We start from the raw sequence: 22,508 nt of genomic DNA on the forward strand, positions 1-22,508 counted from the left end.
TTGTTCTGTTGGTTCCGAATCGAAGTTACTTGGCACATACCACCGAAGGGAGTCGCTCTCTTGGGTCTCTCCCTTCTTAAACTCCCCCCCTGAGTCCCAAGGTGGTAAAATAATTCTGTTTCGAGGAAATTGTAATTCATGGTAGTGATTACCCGTTTGGTTTTTGGATCATAACATCTATAGCCCTTTTGGTTGATATCATATCCCACAAAAACACATTTAATCGCACATGGGAAAAATTTGGTTCTTTCATGTTTTGGGACATGTACATAAATGGAGCAGCCAAAGATTTTGGTTGGTAGGGATAAGGCCGAAGAGATTTCGGTTAATGTGGAAAGGTGGTCTAGAGGGGTTTTCCGGTTCAGTATTTTAGTAGGGAGTTGGTTGAGGAGGTAAACGGAGGTGGCTATGGCTTCGAGCCAAAAGGATGGTGGTACTTTTGAATCAAACAAGAGTGCTCGGTCATTTCAAGGATGATTTGATTTTTACGTTCCGCTACCCCGTTTTGTTCCGGTGTGTGGGGACATGATGTTTGGTGGATTAACCCATTATCTCTAAAAAATTTAGTCATAGAGCTGTTCACAAATTTCCCCCATTATCGGACCGTAGGATCTTGATAGAGGTTTGAAATTGGGTTTGAATCATTTTGTAAAACACCATGAATTTATCATATACTTCAGATTTATGTTTCATGAAATAAACCCAAGTAGTTCTACTGCAATCATCAACAAATACCACAAAGTATTTAAAACCAAAGCTAGTTCCTATAGCTATAGGCATCGGGACCCACACATCAGAATGCACTAAGGAAAAAATAGTTTCAACACGAGTATCATTTGGTTTAAAAGAGCTTCGGTGGCTCTTGGCCAAAACACAGGCTTCACAAGAAAAATCTCTAGGAACAAAAAGTTTGGGAAATAAATATTTTAAATAACCCGGAGAGGTATGACCCATTTTTCAGTGCCAGAGCCAAGTATCTTGATTAGTGGATCCTTGAGCAAGCATCGCCACACCATCTTGTCGAGCAATCTCGTCCACAAAATAAAGCCCACGACGTTCAGTGCCACGTCCAATAATCTTCCCCATCCGGATATCATGTAACGTACAGAAGTTTGGATGCATCAGTAGAGTACAATTTAAATCCTTAGTCATATGACTAATTGACATCAACTTCTGAGATAAGTTAGGAACATATAGACAATTTGAAATTTGCACACTTGGGAATATCTCTATAGTCCCTGCCCCTTCAATAGGTGTTATCCCCCCATTTGCGGTTTGGATATGTGACTTAGGGGTTTTATGATATTCCACAAAATCACTTTTATCATATGTCATAGTATCAGTGGCCCCACAGTTAAAGATCCATCCCGTATCATCAACCTTATCACAATCTCGGGCCTCAAAAGCATAAGATAAATTTTCCAAGGGTGCAGATGAGTTTTTGCATATAATGGGGTCAGAATCGAAATTATTCCTAAGTTTGGGGCGGTTTTTGCATATACTATCCAGGTGGGGTAATTTTTTCTATTTTCCATTAGCTGAGGATTTTATCACAAAGGGGCTTTTAATAGGGTTAGGGTTTTCAACCCCCCAACCCTTTACCTCCTTTTTCGTCGCCGCCGTCGAGTCTGAGAGAAGCCACCATCGCCTCTGCTGTCTTTCCCCCACCTCCATTGTCACTGTGCCTGCCACCGCCGGTTTGGAGACCTCCGGTGTCAGATTTCCTTTCCTGGAACAGAGTTGCCTCACGACTCCCCTCTGGAACCTACTGATTCTTTCTTCCTCCCTCTGTTCCGACGACGAATTTCACCTTCCCGACCTTCTCTTCTTCCCACCATTCAGGATACCCGACCAATTGGAAGCACGTTTCCTTTGTGTGTTTGTGCATTCCACAGTGGGAGCACCAGAGTTTAGACTTGTCCGGTTTGACGTTTTCCCGGCGATTGGTGAAGCGCGGCGGCGGTGGTTGACTTCTGTTTTGTGGTTACGATGGGCGGTACTCTTTTGCTCCAACGCCGAACCCTACTCCCGATGATGAGTCGCTTCCGACAGGGGTGGTGGGTGATTCGGACGCCGGTGACATGATTTTTAATCGAGCTACCTCCCGTTTCACCCATCCATACGCCTCATCGACTGAGGGATACAGATCCTCCTTGAGGATCTCGCGTCTGACCCAGTCATACCTTTCATTTAATCCGATGAGAAATTTAAATAATCTCAGTTCCGATTTGATACTTCGATATTGTGAAACTCATTTATCACAGCAATCGACGGTCTTGTGTGGGCACCGATCGATGTCCATCTGCAACCCATGGAGCCTACTCCAATATGCCTCCAAACTCGTTTCCCCTTGAATGATTCTGCTTGCTTTCTCTCGCAGGTCATAGATAAGGTAGGAATCGGCCGAACTGACGGACGGCACAACAAGTGTATCCCAGAGTGATTTCGTCGTTTGGTGGTGTGCGAAATCGGCTATAATGTGTGTTTCCATGTTGTCGATGATTCATGAGAAGACTCAAGTCTATCTCTTCCCAATCGGTGTATCCTTTCTCTCCCAGTTGTGGTGGAGTCGGGTTTCAGGTGATGTGGCAGTAGACTCCTCTGCCGCCGATGGCCACCTTCATTAGTCGTGCCCATAGTGGGTACTTTGAGCCATTCAATTTGAAGGCTACGGTAACACTCTTGCTCGATCTGGTCCTCTCGGCAATGGGTTCAGTTTCTGGTTTATTCTCTGTCATTTGGTTGGGTTTGGTTTCTCGCTGTTTCGGTCGAGAAAGGTATGTATTAGGTATGTAACAATTGTGTAATTGTTTGATATATTATTCGCACTGAGATTGTACATCATATATAGGCTAAGGAGAGAATTATACAAGGCAAGATATTCTCAATCAAATCTTCCTAATAACTCCGCTATGATCTCTTCTAATTTTTTCCAGATTTTGTACTATCTCCTTTATTTTGCAAAATATTTGGGATATTCAACAGATACCATATTGATTTTTTAATATAGATACAAATATCACAAAGAATAAGTAGTAGTAGTAGTATGAAACAAAATCAAGATATGCCTACAAACATCTTGAAAAACTTTTTAAAAGATTAAGTGGTCCAAGAATTATGACATGAGCTATTTCGTGAACAATAGAATAAAATATCACAACTGAATCAAATTTCAACTATAGTTTTATAATAAATAAATCTTGCTATAATAATACTAGTACTTACACAATCTATAATTAGTGTTGAAGCATTTATTTCGGAATAATACAGTGATATAGTAGAGAGAGATTCAGCTGCACATGTAGAAATAGATAAGAAGATGCGATACAAGTTCACGAATTAAGTGCTTTCTCATCACGCAAAGCATATACACTTTATTTTTCTTGTTGGAAAAAAAATTGGTCGCAGCCAACTTCTCCACCTATAAATAGAAATATTTTGAGTTTAGTTTTAGAAATCTCCCTCTCCTCATCCTTAGATTACATTACACGTCTCTCTTATTTTTTTTTATTCAATTCTATACTTCCCTTCACATTACATTGTTACGACTCTTTCACTCTCTAACTCAGCTAGCTGCTCCATCATCCTTAATATTCTATTACAGGTATTCTCTCTCTCTGTAAAGGAGTAGTATACATGATATTACTTTTGTACTTTTCTTGTTGACCTTTCTGTGTTGCTGTTGGTGAGTATCTTCTTCTTCTTCCTTCTCTCTCCTAACTGATACAAATCTGATTCCTCCAATCCTGATCTGGCTTCTTCTCTGATTTGATTTTAATGTTCGAGAATTAGTTTGTTGAGTGATTATATGTTAGTAAAAGGGAAAGAAGAAGGTGATGACTTTTATTTTCTCCTACTTCCAACAAAACATCACTTTACACCCTAGCCAAGCTTGATCTCTTTTTAGTGCTATCCTCTCTGTGAACAACAATAGATAATATAGAGTATTTAATTGTGAGGGCTTTGTTGAGTTGGTATAGTCCCTAAAGCATATACATATGCATATGTAACTGTGTTTGGATGAGCAAGGAGATTGGATTGGTGTTGATAAATATAGTTGTGTGTGAATCAGCTACAAGAAGATTGTGTTGGCGTTGATAGGATGCAAGCATCCACATCGGAGAGCCATGAAAATGGCGGAGATGGAAACGGAAGCAGCGAGAAAACAGAGGAGCACGCTGTCCCGTTTCACAAGCTGTTTGCCTTTGCTGATTCCTTCGACAAACTGCTCATGATTGTCGGCTCCATTGGCGCCATTGGCAACGGCGTTTCCATGCCTCTCATGACAGTCCTCTTTGGGGAGCTTGTCGATTCCTTCGGCCAAAACCAGACCAATAACGTTGTTTCTGTTGTTTCTAAGGTAATTCATTTGCCTCTCTTCTTCCATTTGTCTCTATTCCTTGACTTACTCTGTTCCAACTGCATTCTAGGTAGCATTGAAGTTTGTGTATTTGGCTTTGGGGTGTGGCGCTGCGGCGTTTCTGCGTAAGCACATTCAGTTTTAGAAGAAAACTTTCCAATTCGTTTCATGTTAGTTCAAGTTATGATAATTGAATGATGATTTTGTAGAGGTGAGTGGTTGGATGATCACTGGGGAAAGGCAAGCAGCAAGGATTAGGAGTCTGTATCTGAAGACAATCTTGAGGCAGGATGTTGCTTTCTTCGATAAGGAAACCAACACCGGAGAAGTTGTGGGGCGAATGTCTGGTGACACTGTGCTCATTCAAGATGCCACGGGGGAGAAGGTTGGGAAATTCATACAGCTGGTGGCTACATTTGTTGGTGGCTTTGTGATTGCATTCATAAAAGGATGGCTTCTCACTTTGGTCATGCTGTCATCTATTCCCTTGCTTGTGATATCCGGTGGTGTCATGTCCGTTGTCTTGTCTAAGATGGCGTCTCGTGGCCAGAGCGCTTATGCTAAGGCAGCGAATGTGGTGGAGCAGACGATTGGCTCCATTAGGACGGTATGCTGAGCTGAAATCACAAATTTGTGCCTGAGTGTTGCTTCTTTGTGTTGATTTGATACTGAATGTTTTGGATAATCCAGGTGGCGTCGTTTACTGGCGAGAAGCGGGCTGTGGCTGAGTACGAGAAGTCCTTGATCGAGGCTTATAGTTCGGGGGTACAGGAAGGATTGGCTACTGGATTAGGCTTTGGGTCTGCTATGTTCATCATATTCTGCAGCTATGCTCTGGCTGTTTGGTTTGGTGCAAAGATGATATTGGAGAAAGGTTACACCGGTGGCGAGGTGCTCAACGTGATCGTCGCAGTGCTGACTGGTTCAATGTGTGTAACGAAAATACTTGCTGCGTTCTCTCATGGTAATAGTTATGTAATCGTCTTCTTGTTTTACGTTGTAGGTCTCTGGGGCAGGCGTCCCCGTGCATGACTGCCTTTGCAGCAGGCCGAGCAGCGGCTTACAAGATGTTCGAGACTATTAACAGGAAGCCGGAGATAGACGCGTATGACAGCAGGGGGAAGAAGCTCCAAGACGTTCGCGGGGATATAGAGCTAAGTGATGTTTATTTCAGCTACCCTGCACGGCCGGATGAGCAGATATTCCGAGGCTTCTCACTCTTCATCCCTAGTGGGACGACGGCTGCTCTAGTTGGGCAGAGTGGGAGTGGAAAATCGACAGTTGTGAGCTTGATAGAGAGGTTCTACGACCCCCAAGCCGGTGAAGTGCTGATCGATGGAGTCAATCTTAAGGAGCTCCAACTCAAGTGGATTAGGTCGAAGATCGGACTTGTGAGCCAAGAACCAGTGCTATTCACAGGTAGCATCATGGATAACATCGCGTATGGGAAGGAAGGCGCGACTAGAGAGGAAATCCGAGTGGCTGCAGAGCTAGCGAATGCTGCTAAATTCATCGATAAGTTGCCTCAAGGGCTGGATAGCATGGTTGGTGAGCACGGCACTCAGCTTTCCGGAGGCCAGAAGCAGAGAATCGCCATTGCTAGGGCGATCCTAAAGGACCCGAGGATTCTACTGTTAGACGAGGCTACAAGTGCACTAGATGCGGAGTCTGAGAGAGTTGTGCAAGAGGCTTTGGACCGGATCATGGTGAACAGAACCACAGTTATCGTGGCCCATCGCCTCAGCACGGTCAGGAATGCTCATATGATTGCAGTCATTCATCAAGGAAAGATGGTTGAGAAAGGTACACATGATCAGCTGCTGGAGGATCCAGAAGGGGCGTATTCTCAGCTGATTCGCTTGCAAGAAGCCAACAAGGACTCGGACAACGTTGATGAAAACGAAAGAGAGGCGAGCATGGACTCTGGTCGACAGTCAAGCCGGAAAATGTCATTCATCCGCTCCATTAGCAGAGGAGGCTCCTCGGAGATAGGGCACAGCAGCCGACGTCAGTCATTTGGTCCGCCTCCGGCAATCAACCCCTCTTTGGAAGAAGGTGGTAGTTCCTCTGAGAAGCCACCCAACGTCTCCATTCGTCGCCTTGCCTATCTAAATAAGCCTGAGGTACCGGTGCTGATATTGGGAACCATATCTGCAATTGTTAATGGTGCAGTGATGCCTATATTTGGGATCTTAATATCAAGTGTGATCAAGACCTTCTTTGAGACGCCACCTAAGCTACGGAAAGACTCAAAGTTGTGGTCGTTGGTGTTCGTGGGGCTAGGGGTTGTTTCACTCGTGGCGTATCCAGCCAGGACCTATCTGTTTGGGGTGGCCGGGAATAAGCTGATCAAGAGGATTAGGCTCATGTGCTTCGAGAAGGCAGTTAGGATGGAGGTTTCTTGGTATGATGAGCCTGAGCACTCAAGTGGTATGATCGGAGCAAGGCTATCATCTGATGCTGCCAGCGTCCGTGCTCTAGTAGGCGACTCGCTAGCCCAAATGGTTCAAGACTTGTCCTCGGCTATTGTGGGTCTAGGCATTGCTTTTCAAGCAAGTTGGCAGTTGGCACTCATCATACTTGCTATGATACCTCTCATAGGACTCAGTGGAGTTGTGCAGATCAAGTTCATGAAGGGCTTCAGCGCAGATGCAAAGGCCATGTACGAAGAAGCCAGCCAGGTTGCAAACGATGCAGTTGGAAGTATACGCACCGTTGCTTCCTTCTGCGCAGAAGACAAGGTGATGGAAATGTACAGAGTGAAGTGTGAGGGGCCAGTAAAGAATGGGATTAAACAAGGGATTATTAGTGGCATCGGCTTTGGGTTGTCGTTCGCCTTGTTGTTTCTCGTCTATGCCACGAGCTTCTACGCTGGAGCACGCCTTGTTCAGGATGGCAAGATCACATTCTCTGATGTGTTTCGTGTAAGTAGCAGCAAACTATACATGAATAAACTGATGCTCGGTTGAATGAAATCTAATTGGCCTAATGTTGCAGGTTTTCTTTGCTCTAACAATGGCGGCTATCGCAATCTCCCAGTCGAGCTCGTTGGCTCCGGACTCAACCAAGGCCAAGAGCGCGGCTGCCTCAGTGTTTGCGATTCTTGACAGAGAGTCGAAGATCGATCCAAGCGATGAATCCGGTGAGAAGCTAGAGAATATGAAGGGAGAGATAGAGCTGAGGCATGTGAGTTTCAAGTATCCAACAAGGCCAGATGTTCAGATCCTGCGTGACCTCTCCCTCACCATACGTTGTGGCAAGACTGTCGCGTTGGTCGGGGAGAGCGGGAGCGGTAAATCAACAGTCATCTCATTGTTGCAGAGATTCTATGATCCTGATTCCGGCCATATAAGCATCGACGGAGTTGAGATACAAAAGTTCCAGCTCAAGTGGCTGAGGCAGCAGATGGGGCTAGTGAGCCAAGAGCCTGTCTTGTTCAACGACACGATCCGGGCCAACATCGCCTACGGGAAGGGAGGTGATGCAACAGAGGCAGAGATCATCGCTGCAGCGGAGCTAGCTAACGCCCACAAATTCATCAGTGGGTTGGCCAACGGGTACGACACGATGGTGGGGGAGCGAGGGGTCCAGCTATCCGGAGGGCAGAAGCAACGCGTCGCCATTGCGCGTGCCATCGTCAAGGCTCCGAAGATACTGCTGCTCGACGAGGCCACGAGCGCGTTGGATGCGGAGTCGGAGAGAGTGGTCCAGGACGCGCTCGACCGGGTTATGGTGAACCGGACCACAGTCATTGTGGCACATAGGCTGTCAACCATCAAAGGAGCCAATGTGATCGCTGTGGTGAAGAATGGAGTAATAGTGGAGAAAGGAAAGCATGAAACACTGATCAACATCAACGATGGCTTCTACGCTTCATTAGTTGCCCTTCATACCTCAGCTGCTGATGCTTCTTAACTCATAAACATCACCAACACCAATTTTCCCCCTTTTTGTTGTATTCTCCTTTTCATTTTATTCTCCTTTTCATTTTTAACACAAGTTTTCACTCTTCTAGTAATCATTTAACTTCCACGTCATGTGCTACTCAATTTACACACTAGGAACAGATAAAAAACAGAAAATGCTAAAATAAAAATCTTGCACATATTTTATACGTTAATGGCAGTATTCAGACGACAACACAAAAAGGAGACAGCAAGTATAACTCGCCCACCAACTCCTAGAATATTGAAATATGAGTAGTAGTATATAATATAAGTGAGCTAGACATGTCATGCATGACGTCATTGAAGGCGAACAATACTAAATTATTGACTTTAATGGAGATCATGTGCATAAATATATGTATAAAGAAAGAATCACTTGCATAACAACAAAGAGAATAATGCCAACTCAACTAACTAAGAAATCTTTCAACAATTTAGTATCAAAAGTTAAAAACTAAAGCTGAATATTTGCATAATTATCAGTCATCATCATTGTCACTATCATCACTATATGAAACCAAACCAGTTATGTTAGTAGCCTTCTCAGGTTCCTTGCCATCTATAGTTTCCACTTTTGCTTTCTTAGGTTGGGGCATCACTTTGATCACCATGCCTAAAGGCCGAGGTGGAGGATTCTTCTTCCCACCCACTGAACTTTTTTTATCCTGCACGACAATATATTACAAAAATGAGGAAACGACTACATCAACACAAAATGGACTTCAAATTTTTTTTAAAATCCTGGCTAGTAGAAACATAATTCCAAGAGCTTAGTTTAGAAACCTAAATAATCTAATCGATCTTTCATTCTTAGGCATATATGATTATCGGAGAATGGATTCGAAAACAATATGAACAACTACCTACAGCCGAGATTTGAAATCATTTGAGTTGCTTTGGCCAGTGTAAACATAATTCCATGTCTCCAAGTGCATAGTTTAGAAACCTAAATAAACTAATCTGTCTTTCATTTTATCATTTTATGTGTATATGATTATTTGAACCGGCTTTGCTTCTTCCACATCAATAATTTAAAATTCCTCGCACCTATGTTGATTCTACAGCCATGAAGATCTCTCATATACCTCCCAATTTTTTCACTACCTGATGATGACTCTACAAATATTTCAATATACCCAAAACGTACCCATGACGCTCCATATAGTCAGGCATAAACCAGGAAAACACATCAGCACATTATGTATGTCATAATCACCTGATCTTTTGGAGCTGAAGGAATCTCCTTTAGCTCGCGAACCACATTATACTGTGATTCCACTGCTGCCTGTATCCAAGAATACAGATGAGATTAGTTATGTGCCAAATTGGTATTGAACATTCAGGTGAAGGGATAAAAAAAATACCTGAAAACTTCGCAGATGCCGCTCTTCTTCTTCTGCAAGTTGTCGCTCATGTTCTCTCCTGGACTGTAAGGGGTAATCAAAAGCTATACAAACTTATCCCTATAGTAAGAATACATGTAAGAGGGCACACGAGTTTCCTTGAGATTCATATTTAAAAGTACATATGCAGACATGATAACTTCAAGAAAACACCTGCATCATTTACAATCGTACTTCCTATTTCTCTCGACCATCAACTTTCTGACTGCAGTGTAGCCAACATTACACAAACAATCACGGTTCTAAAAGCTCATGCTGTCACTCCATGAAAGAGGTTTCTATTTCAAACCATTTTGTGTCTTTCCTTTTTCATTTTATAACTGTGTTCATCAGATTCTAAGTTGATATGAGGAGGATAGTAGGGGCACCGATGAAGACAAAGAAAGCAGCATCAGATATAATCAGTTTTGGAACCATATAATATGCTCTACTGGAAAATTACTTGATGTTAGCTGAAATCAGTTTGAAGAACTTTGAGATATACTTACAAGTTACAATAGGAACTATTTGAAATTAAAGCAAAGTACTTGTACTCCAAGGTTTATAAAAAGTTTAAAACTCCGTAAATTGAGTTACAATCGAAACTGTTTGCAATAAAAGCAAAGTACTTGTGTTCCAAAGTTCATAATCATAATTCATACTCCATTTGCTATGGTGCAGAAACAAATTAATGAAAATTGAGATTTTGGAACATCAATAGCAAAATATATTTTGATTGCAGTCAATGAAGAACGGTTCGTGCAAGTACTCTGCTACCCCTTACTACAGTTGCACTTAATAAGTAAACAGCAAGAATAGCCTCACCATGTCCAATTTATCGAGAAACTCAGTCTCATCTTCATCCAGAGCTTTTGGTGGCCCTGCATGTAGAATCCGTAAGTAATAGGGTCATGAATTCAGAATGTGCATCTAAATATATCTAACTATAAGCTTAGGGGAAGGACAAGCAAAGTGAAACTAGTAGTAGTAGTAGTAGTAGTATCAACAACTTATATAAGCCTCACCATGTAAACTAATTATAAGGTGCTAGAACTAATATTCTTGTCTACTGGTCCAGTTCTCAAGTTCACAACTAGATTGGTGTTTCTTGAGGGGCAATAGAATGTCATTACGATGTTGTAAAACAAAAAATAATAGTCCCTCCATCCCATAAAATAGCGAACACATTGATACAAAACGAGAAATAAAAGTTAGGTATTGTGTTTTGTGAGTGAATAAAGGGCTCCACATTATTGATTTTTGTGTTAGGTAATATCGATAATGATGGGTCACGTTTAATATTTTTGTAAAGATGTGCGCAAAATAAGGGTAGAGTGTAAAGAAAATGTGTCCTGGGAAGAAAAATTAAGAAGTGCACTATTTTCTAATGAAGTATACAGTTACAGAGTATAACTGAAGAACTTACTGTGCTTGAAGCGTTCGTTGAATTCAGCATCTTTCTTATCCTTATTTTCCTTTAAAATCTGTAATTTTCAAGGAAGAGTGAGACAGAAAAAATGCTCCAAAATTTGTTGACATTCATAATACCCTTCCACATTATGTACAAGAGTATCAATTGAGTAAGTTGAGATAGCAAATCCAGTGATCAAAACTGTCAGTGTGATTGTGCAAAAATAAAAAAAATAAAAAAGGTGAAGCTACAAGAAACACAGGCGAAATCTTAAGTTGAGTTGAAACCAAACAACAGCTTCATAAACTGAAGAAATGCTAAATTCCTCACAAGAATTAACAGGATGCAGCATTCCAGACGTAGTCAAGCCCTAAATGAAGCAATAAGAAAGAAAGGTAAAAATAGGAATGCAAAATGGAGAGACATACCTCGAAAAGCGGCCTATCTCTCTGAGCAGTACCATCTTCAACTCTTGGCCCCCTGTTCTTTCGAGATTCTGCCAACTGATAGTATGAACGATTAGCCCAACCACACCTGAGCTTTATGCCCTAGGTTTAACGCAACAGCAGTAGTCATAATTAGATTGTTTCGAAATTAGGGTTAAACCTGATCTTCGGATACGAAGTTCATTAGCCTAATTGGCGGCGGCAAATCATCATCCGCCATTCCGCCGGCGACCTGCTCCGGTTGAAGATTGGATTAAGTAACGAAAGTTGTAGAATGTTGGATGAGATAATTAAGAATCTGTTCCTATGCTACGCCATTTTCACCAAACGTTTACTCATGACTAATTATTTTAAACATTCTTATAAAGTTCATATTTTTACTTACGGATCCACAATTTTAGACAGTCCAAGTATGCACAAAAATTATGATAATTTTTAAACAATTTCTTGAGCACATGCCAGGGTGCTTTACTGGCTCTACGAGCCGTTGAGCACGTTGTGCTCACACACTGAGTCGTGTAAGAGCACGTTACATATTTTGTCAAACCCCATCACGTGATAGTACTTAAATTTTATGTTCAACTTATTAGTGTCATGGATTGTAAATAATGCTCAAAAACTCTTAAATGAGTATAATTATTTAACGATTATGGATAGTACCAAAAACTCATGAATAGTGCAAATATTTATCTTCGTAATGCTCAGAAATCCAAATTGTAAATGCCCTAATAGATAGTGTTAAAAGTGTAATCTTGGACTTATCATATTAAAATGATTACAAGTGATAATTTCGTGACATGATCGTATTATGATTATTATTAATAGAAAACTAATTTGAGTTTTTTAGTCAAAATTCACACACTCCATACTAACACACTTAAGACAGCTCAAACCCCCAACTTATAGTTTAGAGAAGAAATGCACCCTCGGACTTATCAATTAAAAGAGAAATGTCTTATCAATTGAGTTACACTTCATATTTATGTTCGTGTAGACACACACACAAGTCAGGTCATATTCGTGTTGGATGACAAGCAGACCCACAAAGAGTGTCTACCTAACTATTTATTTGAAAACAATAAGGCTCCATTTGATATCATGGATTTAAGCCTTCAATCCAAATTCAATGTTTGGTACCACAAAATATTTAGATTCCAATTCAACAATTTAAATTTCATATCAAAAGTAGATAATTAGAGTTTCAAATAGTTTTAATATTGATCACCTTCACACACTACACACACTAAACACACACATACACATCACGTACATACACATTCGACACTCCGATATAAATTATGGTACTTTCATTTTACCAAACAAAGGATTTGGAATTCAATTCTGTAGAATTCTAATTCCATTTCAATTCCAATTCCAATTCCAATTCCAATTCCGTGTAGTGAACGGATCCTAATATGATTTGGTTGCTTAAAAACTTCAACCGAATAGCAGTACCATATCATATTATCATTTGCTAAGTCAGACATTCTTTCAATTAAAAGGCATAAAAGCTACGACCAGAAAGTCATCTTCACGGCTAGATTTTCATAGACAACATACTCACAAATAGTTACAAATTTATTGGTCAGTCTGATCCATGAAGTAGGATGTTAGCTTCTAGTTGTTAACTCTCATGTCTCAAATAAGAGAATCTCAACGCTTTCATTGCGTACATGACAGTCTCTGCTTGGCTAATCAGCAGCATTCTCCGAATTCGTCACTCCTCAGTCCTCAGGGTAAATTCACACATACGAGAGCATGCCACATGCAGTTTATTCATCCCGGTCTCTCCACTCTTCTCTCTAAAACCTGCACCGGTTAGTTTGCTTAGTAACAACATTTTTCTGAAAATAAGAAACAATTTAGATTCCTGGAATCGTCTCAGATACGAAATTAGCAGCCATTCCTATCCATTTTTAATGATGAGAGCTAGCAACTATTCATTGAGAAATCAGAATTATGGAACCAAATATTGAACACATAACCCAAGGCCTCGTGAAATCATCACTTCACGCGAGGTAGGGTCCTTTTTATCAGCTTTATCTTTATCACGTGCATTTACTTCATTGAGAAACAGGGGAAGCCACAGGAGGATGAAAAACAATACTTGGAGGGTTACGAGGCTTTTGTATGACAAGATTCAATTTCGGAAGCATAAGTTTTAATTTTTTTTATTTGAATTTTAGTTATACTCTTCTGATCTGAAAATACAACATTACGAGTACTGATAATGTTAGGAGATCACTATCTATTATTGACCAACTAAGTGACCTAATATACTCCATATACACACTATGACAACTGTGTGTTTCAGAAGACAATCTAGTGCAAGCAACTGCTATTTGAAAAGAAACAGACATAAATTACTACTCCGTCCGTGCAAGGAAGATGACTCATTCCTTGGGCGGATCGGGATTTTATGCAGTGTTATTTTGTTATTTTGTGTGTTAAGTGAAGAGAGAATAAAGTAGTGATAAATGTGTTTCTATTTTTAGTAACGGGTCATCTTAGATGAGACAAACCAAAAAGAAAAGTGAGTCATCTTAGTTGGGACGAAGGGAGTATACTAGTATCAAATTTTATTGGTGAAGTAGACATGGAGAACCTAAAGGGAATATAATACTACGTGATTTCACATAAGTCCTTCTCCAATAAAGTTCTAGACATGACTCAGTCCTACTTTTTATGCCATATGATATAATATAAGTATGCCATATGACAACTAGGTATCAGGACATATTCAATTTTTCTAAAGCATTCCCGCAAAGTGACGAACTTAATGTCCATAAACAGAGCTTTTTAAAGTATCCATATAGAATTATCTGCACAATACAAGAACAACCAAACAGTTTCTATATTGATATGCCTTATAAAGTATCAGTTTAATTCCTAATGAACTTGCACAAGAATGCTTCATTTTTATTCACCCTTGCAAACTAACGAGCAGAAATAGCCCATCCGCCCGCTGATTATGATACATTAGCATGCACTAAATTTTCAAATAAGGTTTTCGAAGAAGGGTGTTAAGCTTAAGCTAGCGTCTGCAAGGGGCATATATCTTAAGGTGTTTGCCATTCATCAATCACTATTTCGGCCAACACCTATTTATGTGAGATGTAACCAATAACAAATGCTCCACTCTTTTTTTCTAACCATCTGCTTTCACTCAAAACATGATAGACAAGTATCAAGTAACAAATCAATTGTTGAAAGAGACATTAAACTACAGATTTTTGGTCATAGCATCATTCAAAAGGTAGGGTAAGTCAAGAACCTCATCATTAGCTTTGAATCGTCTTCCAGGTCACTCCATTTTGGGCAAGTTGAATAATTGCATCTCTCAATCTGATATATTCATCAAGAGTATTGTACACTTGGTGAGAGATCCTGACATATCCAGTTATGCAACCATCTGCATCCATGGCTCTGGTCTCCCCATCTCTTGGCACCTCACAATGAATAGGAACTTCCACCAGAAAGTGGTCTCTCAAGTGTGATCTCAACTTCAGCGCATCATCATCGGTCAAAACCCCCAATTTAGAAGGCAACCCAATCATAGCCATGCTCGGACACATCTCAGGAGGCGAACCAAGATTCGTGCCCCATGCCTTAGCCAACATTTGGGCCATTTCCACCGCCTTATCATGGTTTCTATTCCGAATTCCCTCAAGGCCACCTTCAAACCGTCTAGTGAATTCCAAAACTTCAGGAATAACCAGCTGAGAGCTGTAGTCTCGTGTCCCAATCCACGCACTCTCTATAGCTAGACCGTTCCCATATTCATGTGAGACAACAGGATGGTGCAAATCAGGTGATACTGGGGATTTCCGGCAATACAAAAATGCAACAGAAGGAGGGCAGAAAAACCACTTGTGCAAATTGCTGACATAAAAATCAGCCCCAATATCCTTCACATCAACATGAATGTTTCCTATGGCATGAGCAGCGTCTACAAAGACGCGCTCCACGCCCTCCTCTCTACAAATCCTAACGAGCTCGCGTGCAGGAATCACAACACAAGGCATTGAGGTTATATGATCAATTATCGCCAATCGCACTTTCTTGCCATTTGCCTTACCTCTGGCCAAGCCTTTCCGAAACTCAGCTATGATCTCCTCATTCGAATTGACGGGAAAAGGCAAGTTAACCACAATGACAGACCCCCCAGCCCTAGTAACATAGGCCTCAATTGACTTCTTAACAGCCTGAAAAGCACAGTGGAGCATGACTACAGCGTCACCCTTCTGAAAACGGCCTTCGGCGAATGCCCAGCCGACGTGCTGAAGAACAATGGCGGCAGCTGTGGTGGCGTTGTCGACGATGGCCACCTCATCGACATGGTCTGCGTTGATGAGATCCTTAATAACAGCGCGGGATTGAATTATTTGAGGCTGTAGTTGATTAAAGAAAAAGTCGTCGGGCTGGCGGAGGAACCGAAACTGCCACCTTCTCTGAGCGGCGATGATGGAGGCGGGGCAGCTCCCGAAACTGCCGTTGTTGAGCCGCGCGATTCCGGGCTGGTGGTGCGCGAATTCGTCGCGGAGTTCCGATTCCGTAATAAACGAAAGCTTGGGCTTCTTGGATACGTGGGGGGCGGCGCCGTTGACGGCGGGGCGAGGGTCTTCGAGTGCGGCCATCGGCGGCGAAGGAGGGATGAATGAACTAGGGTTTGGGAGGGGCGACTTTCACTAAATTGGGGAAACTCTGCTTTCCATTTAACCGTTTCCCTTATCCTATGTGCCTTCGTTACTCTAAAGAACCCTCCGCCTGTCGCATATTTGATGGCTCGTTTTTTCTTTATTTAATTTAAACAAAATTTTTAGTGGTTAATTCGTGCTGTCGAGCACAAGATACAGTATTATTAATTGCAGGTTAATGAATTTTGTTAACGAAACTCGTATTTTTTTTGTTAACAACGCCCATAGTTTGGTTCGAGATAATAGGATGCAAATTAGTAATTCCTTTGTTCCTCGTTCCAGTCATTTCTCTTTTTCATTCATTTTTAAAAAATAATAATAAATATTTAAAATAGATAAAAAGTAAAATAAAAAAAATTAATGTAGATATACTTCTTTACCTATTATTTCTCTTATTTTATTATTTTTTTCTACTTTAACTATTTATTATCATTATTTAAAAATAAATGTAAAAAATGAAATGACTCTGCTATTATGGAACAAAGAGAATACTAATAGTACTACTTGCTAAATTTTCACTAAATTTTAATTTTGTCATGCCAACTTAAAAATATTTCATAAGCTAATTTTCTTATTTGATCTGATTTTACAAGAGTTGAAGTTATTTGTGTAGCTCTCTAAAATACGAGGTGGATGTATGACGTTTTACATATCATAAGACAAGGCCACAAGGGAATTTTTGATTTATTGATAGTCATATTTAATTTACTAATCAAGATAAGTCATATACCTACTCTACGCATGAAGATACTCAAACAAGGAAAATACTTGTGGCCGATCCCAAATGATCAATCTTCCATCAAATCATGATACAACCAAACTCCAAAGTAAAAAAAAAATCAATAGATTCATTCATTGTGAATTTGAAGTTGGAATAACCCACTTTCATCCTAAAATGGAGACTCATTGGTTGGAATCAAACTTGTTAAAATAACTAAATTAATTGAAAGTTCAATAATCATAAGGTAGATATTCGATTTGGTGTATAAAAACCAGAATTTGATTGAATTTAATAATTTGCCTGCTATAATCGGTTATAAGTTTCATAGTACTAAAATTAGTAGCGAAATTAATGATTAATATGTTTATGAATATTCATATGGGGGTGTATTGCATTAAGGTCCTTACACACCTTAGTCTTAAACATAACACTAATATCAACCATTGGATTTAATAATCTGATGGATGTGATTAAAAGCAAAGTTGTACATTATTGTAACGTTTTCGTACATTAAAGGGCAAAATGGTAAGCAAACAATGATTTGCAGCAATTTCTAAACTACATGTCCGTAATTGAAGGAGGATTATTTTCAGCAACATTTGACCTTCCCACTCTCTCACCATTTCGAACCATATTCTCTCTCAATTCTCCATTTTGAAAACCCTAAACCATTGTAGGAAATCATCGAATTCTTGCTTCTTCGCCGCTTTTTGTGCCGCTTCTCCGACTGACGCCTTCACCCGAAGGCGACTACTCCACTCCCAATCCCCAAAACCAAACCCTAGTTCCAATCGTCTTCCACTCCTCTTCGAAAAAACCACAAATCGACGACGAATGAGGCTGCGAAAACAAAGCCTCCGTCTTCCACTCCTTAATTGACCATCAAGTTGGGAGTTTCTGATCCTCTCCTACGATGAAATTAGGTAAATTAAAGTCGTCCCCTATCTATGAATTGGTCGCACAAAACTGAGGACGATGCTATTTTTGAGAGTTTATTCTGTTGTTGGTTTCGTCCTCTTCATTACACTCGTATGTTTGTTTATTAGTGACGACAATTTGCATAAAGATTAGTTTTTTCTGGGTTTCTGAGAATTTTGTTGGTGGTGATCAATTTTAAGCGACTGTACATCATTAAGTCACATTAGTACATCATTTAGTACCCGTATGCTACATTATTTTGGATTATGTTTACATTATTTGGTACACTTTTTGGTGGTGAGCGACTGTACATCATTTACCTATATGTGTACATTAAATTAGTTAGCAACTTCAGAGACTGATTTCATTGTGCAGTGATACATTATTGGGTCTTGTGTGTATATTAATTATTTTCTTTAGATCCATCATGTTATTTATCAACTTTTCTACATTGTTTAGTGTCTTTCAGTGTACATTATTTAGCAATATCTGTACATTAAGTTGCATAAATCATTTGTTGTTGTCTTGATACATTAAGTTGCAATATTTGTACATTAATTACATTATTGCTAATTTTTCTGTCAACCCATATCAAAAATACTGAGAATTTTTTCGATTCTCACACTTTTAAGATGTTTTTAGTTTTTGTTAATTCTTTCATTACTCTACTGACTTATGATTTGAATCGGTTGTTATTGATTACCATTTTTGTCAAAATTGAATCTTGACAGAGTTACTTTGGTCAATTGCTATAGCGTCCTATAGCAGAAGAAATTGGTACATTATTCATACAAATTGGTACATTAATTCAGTAATGTACGATTATGGTTATTTAATGTACGATTATCAAACAATCACCCTAATACTTCTGTGAATTTAATGTACGATTATGATTGTTTAATATATATGTCACATTCTTATTAATATATATTATAATGGGTTTAATGTGTTGCGAAAGTTAAATCCATCCCCCGAAGGTTTAGCAATCCATGAGGCTAACTTTGTTGTTCATTATTTTGATATAGACTACTACATTAAACAATCCCGAATGTACATCATTACCTCTGAACTTGTACATTATTATGTGGATAGTTTTCAGAAGTACATTGATGGAAACTATTAGATTAGTCATTGATATATGCTACATTAATATGTGTTATGGTAGTTTGAGTTACATTGGTGAACATGTTCTGTGCATTACGTACAATTTATTATCTACATTATTATCTGATGTACTTTTGTTTGATGTTGCTTATAGTGTAATCTCCTCGTACTTTGGTTTGATATTGCTTGTAGTCTAATCTCATCAATGTCAATATTTTTCAATAGGTACAAAGCGCCCAAAAAATCTTGGTGATGAAGACTTTGAGGAGGACATGCAACATTCCCCAACCCATGATACATTATACGTGCATATTTTTTGCTGGATTGTGTTTTGCGACACAATGTGGTTGTCAGTACATTGGTTTTTATATTTGTGTTGGATGAAAGATTGATGTTTCTAGCAATAAGCTGTGTTGTTTGGTTATTAACCTGCTGTCGATGTACGTGAATCTGTACATAATGTACAATTGTTGTCGATGTATGTGACCCTGTACTTAATACACACATATTAATGATGTATGTGAACTTGTACTTAATGTACACTTATTAACGATGTACGTGAACCTGTACTTAATGTAAAATATTGATACTCCTATTATCGATGTTATGAACCTGTACTTAATATACATTATCATATATGTATCGCACATTACTCTCATTATGTGAATGTGTGGGTACTACACTCTAGCCCTATGGTCTACCAAACCCTAGGGAAATGGTGTTACCTTCCGGCCTTTACAGAACTAAAACGACGCTACATTCTACCTAAAAATGATACATTATGGTGTCATATATATTATAACACATGTATCGTACATTAGTTACAGTACGTGAATGTGTGGATACTACACCCTAGCCCAATGGACTACTAAACCCTAGGGAAAAAGTGTTAACTTCCGGCCTTTACAGAACTAAAACAACGCTACATTCTGGATAACAAATGCTACATTATGGTGTCATATACTCCCTCCGTCTCACGTTACTCGCACTTTTCATTTTAGGCCGTAATTTTAGGATTGATTTTTTAGTATAATTAAATTAGAATTTTAAGTTTAATGAGACATCACTTAATAAATGAGCTCTTGACTTAATCTAACATATTAATTAAATACATTAATTCTAACTTAAACTATAAATAGTGTAAGTAGTTTGTGACGAGCCGAAATGGAAGAATGCAATTAACATGGGACGGAGGGAGTACATTATAACACATGTATCGTACATTACTTACGGTATGTGAATGTGTGGATACTACACCCTAGCCCCATGGACTACTAAACACTAGGGAAAAAGTGTTAATTTCCGGCCTTTACAGAACTAAAACGACACTACATTCTGGATAACAAATGCTACATTATGGTGTCATATACATTATAACACATGTATCGTACATTACTTACGGTATATGAATGTGCGGATACTACACTCTGGCCCCATGGACTACTAAACCCTATGGAAAAGGTGTTAACTTCCGGGCTTTATAGAACTAAAACGATGCTACATTCTGGATAATAAATGCTACATTATAACATATGTATCGTACATTACTTACAGTATGTGAATGTGTGGATACTACACCCTAGCCCCATGGACTACTAAACCCTAGGAAAAAGGTGTTAACTTACGGCCTTTACAGAACTAAAACGATGCTATATTTTGGATAACCAATGCTACTTTATGGTGTCATATACATTATAACAGATGTATCGTACAATACTTACAGTATGTGAATGTGTGGATACTACAACCTAGCTGACTGGATTGCTAAACTCAAAGAGTATGGTTTCAACTTTCTTGGATCGCCTGATATAAGAACCGTGAAATTAGGAGTTGATTATTAATTCAAAACGGTAAAACTTGTATTACTATATAATGTTTATTACTATATCTGTACATTATTCACGATTAATCATGTACATTAAATGCAATTACTGGTACATTATTTCGTGAAACACGAACATTATTCACCATTCGGGCGGTATATTATTAACATTATGCGTACATTATTTACCATTTGGACTGTGCATTATTACACATCACGCGTACATTATTTACCATTCGGACGGCACATCATTTGCATTTACGCGCACATCATTGTCTAGAAGCATCCCTAAACAAAAATTAATTACTTTATTCCATCGTTGATAACACCGGAAGATATGACAGAATTAAAAACGACCTAATACTCAATCTGAAACTGATGGTGAAGAACTAATACTAGAAACACTTCAATCTAAAAGTCGGCGCAGAGCTTCAGAATCACGGTGTCTATAGATTTACATTAATTACCTTCTTCTATTATGGTGAACCACGGAGTACTTCTCCATAATTACGGACGACCTAATACTACATCTGACGAAAAACTTCAATCCTAAAGTCGGCGCCGAGCTTCAGAATCGTATTCCTTGATTGTGTGATATTGACACACAAACAAATCTGCAGAAATAAATTTTTGCGTGAATCATGGAGATTGAATAACGGCTGAATTTAGTTTCTACCTTTCTTACCCTTTTCTAATTATTTTAATGAGTAAACTAATTACAATTGGAGTGCAAATAAACCACAATTGGAGTGCAAATAAACTGTTAGATTGCAAAAATGAATGAATGTGATTTGTTTTATTTTTAAGTAATATTTAGTGTAATGATATGAATACATATTGTTTAGGCATAATTTATTTTTGAGGGAACATTTTTTTAGGTCCACGAACTTTGCCAAAGTATCATTTTAGGTCTGTGAACTTTGAAAATATCATTTTAGGTCCGTCAATTACAAGTTAATATCATTTGAGATATTTTGAACTTTTTTCTAGACGAAAATGCTCTTAAGGTCTTCAAAGTGCAATTTGGACAATTCTTTCGCCACTCATCTTGCCCCAGAAGCCTATAGTCCAACAATTTTAAATGGTAAATTTTTATAATTAAATTCAATTTGGATGGTAATTAATTTTCATTCTGAAATTCATATAAATAATACTCCGAATGACCATCCAAATTAATAGCTATCTAATTTCAAGACAAATAAACTAAATATAATTTACAAATCACATATAGTAAGTTCTTAAAATGCAGTTTAGATTGAAAAAATAAGATAAAGTATCTAGTCCCAATTCACTATCCCTATATAATTGGTCATCTAATAATTGAAAAATTAACACATAGTACTATTTTTTTACGGCAAATTTTAATTATATTTAAATTCAATTTGGATGGTAATTGAATTAAATAGTAGTAAAAAAAATTGTTGGACTCTAGGTGTTTGATGCAAGATGAGTGACGAAAAAATTGTCCAAATTGCCATTTGAAGGCCTTAAGGGAAAATACCTCAAATGATATTAACTTGTAGTTAAGGGACCTAAAATGATATTTTCAAAGTTCACAGACCTAAAATGATACTTTGACAAAGTTTGTGGACCTAAAAAATGTTCTTCCTTTATTTTTTATTTGGTTATAGAGTTTAATATTATTATTTGTGGATAATTGATAATTGTGATGACAGATGACGTGGCCTTATCGGTTGCTT

The 22,508-nt window shown here is 38.9% G+C and overlaps 3 protein-coding genes across 4 annotated transcripts; 1 reads left to right on the top strand and 2 right to left on the bottom strand.

The window, feature by feature from the left end:
• The first annotated feature begins 3,447 nt into the window (after positions 1–3,447).
• On the top strand, positions 3,448–8,381 carry LOC121747946 (ABC transporter B family member 4-like). 2 transcript variants are annotated; one of them, XM_042142116.1, is made up of 7 exons: positions 3,448–3,604; positions 4,073–4,360; positions 4,431–4,485; positions 4,570–4,967; positions 5,051–5,289; positions 5,364–7,284; positions 7,358–8,381. In XM_042142116.1, the coding sequence occupies exons 2-7, from the start codon at positions 4,103–4,105 to the stop codon at positions 8,273–8,275; spliced, it is 3,789 nt and encodes a 1,262-aa protein (XP_041998050.1). In that variant the 5' UTR covers positions 3,448–3,604; positions 4,073–4,102; the 3' UTR covers positions 8,276–8,381. The 2 variants fall into 2 exon arrangements, with proteins under 2 accessions (XP_041998050.1, XP_041998051.1); XM_042142117.1 differs by having other exon boundaries at positions 3,561–3,685.
• Positions 8,382–8,652: 271 nt separating this feature from the next.
• On the bottom strand, positions 8,653–11,899 carry LOC121747192 (PSME3-interacting protein-like). Its single transcript, XM_042141193.1, has 7 exons — positions 11,707–11,899; positions 11,529–11,603; positions 11,116–11,173; positions 10,515–10,570; positions 9,672–9,734; positions 9,524–9,592; positions 8,653–8,972 (listed from the first exon to the last, which is right to left on the bottom strand). The coding sequence occupies exons 1-7, from the start codon at positions 11,764–11,766 to the stop codon at positions 8,787–8,789; spliced, it is 567 nt and encodes a 188-aa protein (XP_041997127.1). The 5' UTR covers positions 11,767–11,899; the 3' UTR covers positions 8,653–8,786.
• A 1,083-nt stretch (positions 11,900–12,982) lies between these two features.
• Positions 12,983–16,317, bottom strand: LOC121746386 (L-cysteine desulfhydrase-like). The gene is made up of 2 exons (XM_042140189.1): positions 14,821–16,317; positions 12,983–13,355 (listed from the first exon to the last, which is right to left on the bottom strand). The coding sequence occupies exon 1, from the start codon at positions 16,181–16,183 to the stop codon at positions 14,828–14,830; it is 1,356 nt and encodes a 451-aa protein (XP_041996123.1). The 5' UTR covers positions 16,184–16,317; the 3' UTR covers positions 12,983–13,355; positions 14,821–14,827.
• Between the last annotated feature and the right edge of the window lie 6,191 nt (positions 16,318–22,508).

This window comes from Salvia splendens, chromosome 9, assembly GCF_004379255.2.
Source record: "Salvia splendens isolate huo1 chromosome 9, SspV2, whole genome shotgun sequence".
NCBI classification, from domain to species: Eukaryota; Viridiplantae; Streptophyta; class Magnoliopsida; order Lamiales; family Lamiaceae; genus Salvia; species Salvia splendens.

Coding starts and splice junctions, on each gene's coding strand:
- LOC121747946 (XM_042142116.1), top strand. CDS start 4,103: ATGCAAGCATCCACATCGGAGAGCCATGAAAATGGCGGAGATGGAAAC. Junction 4,361..4,430: donor TTGTTTCTGTTGTTTCTAAG/GTAATTCATTTG, acceptor ACTGCATTCTAG/GTAGCATTGAAGTTTGTGTA. Junction 4,968..5,050: donor CGATTGGCTCCATTAGGACG/GTATGCTGAGCT, acceptor TGGATAATCCAG/GTGGCGTCGTTTACTGGCGA.
- LOC121747192 (XM_042141193.1), bottom strand. CDS start 11,766: ATGGCGGATGATGATTTGCCGCCGCCAATTAGGCTAATGAACTTCGTA. Junction 11,604..11,706: donor ACTTCGTATCCGAAGATCAG/GTTTAACCCTAA, acceptor TCATACTATCAG/TTGGCAGAATCTCGAAAGAA. Junction 10,571..11,115: donor CAACGAACGCTTCAAGCACA/GTAAGTTCTTCA, acceptor TTCTACATGCAG/GGCCACCAAAAGCTCTGGAT.
- LOC121746386 (XM_042140189.1), bottom strand. CDS start 16,183: ATGGCCGCACTCGAAGACCCTCGCCCCGCCGTCAACGGCGCCGCCCCC.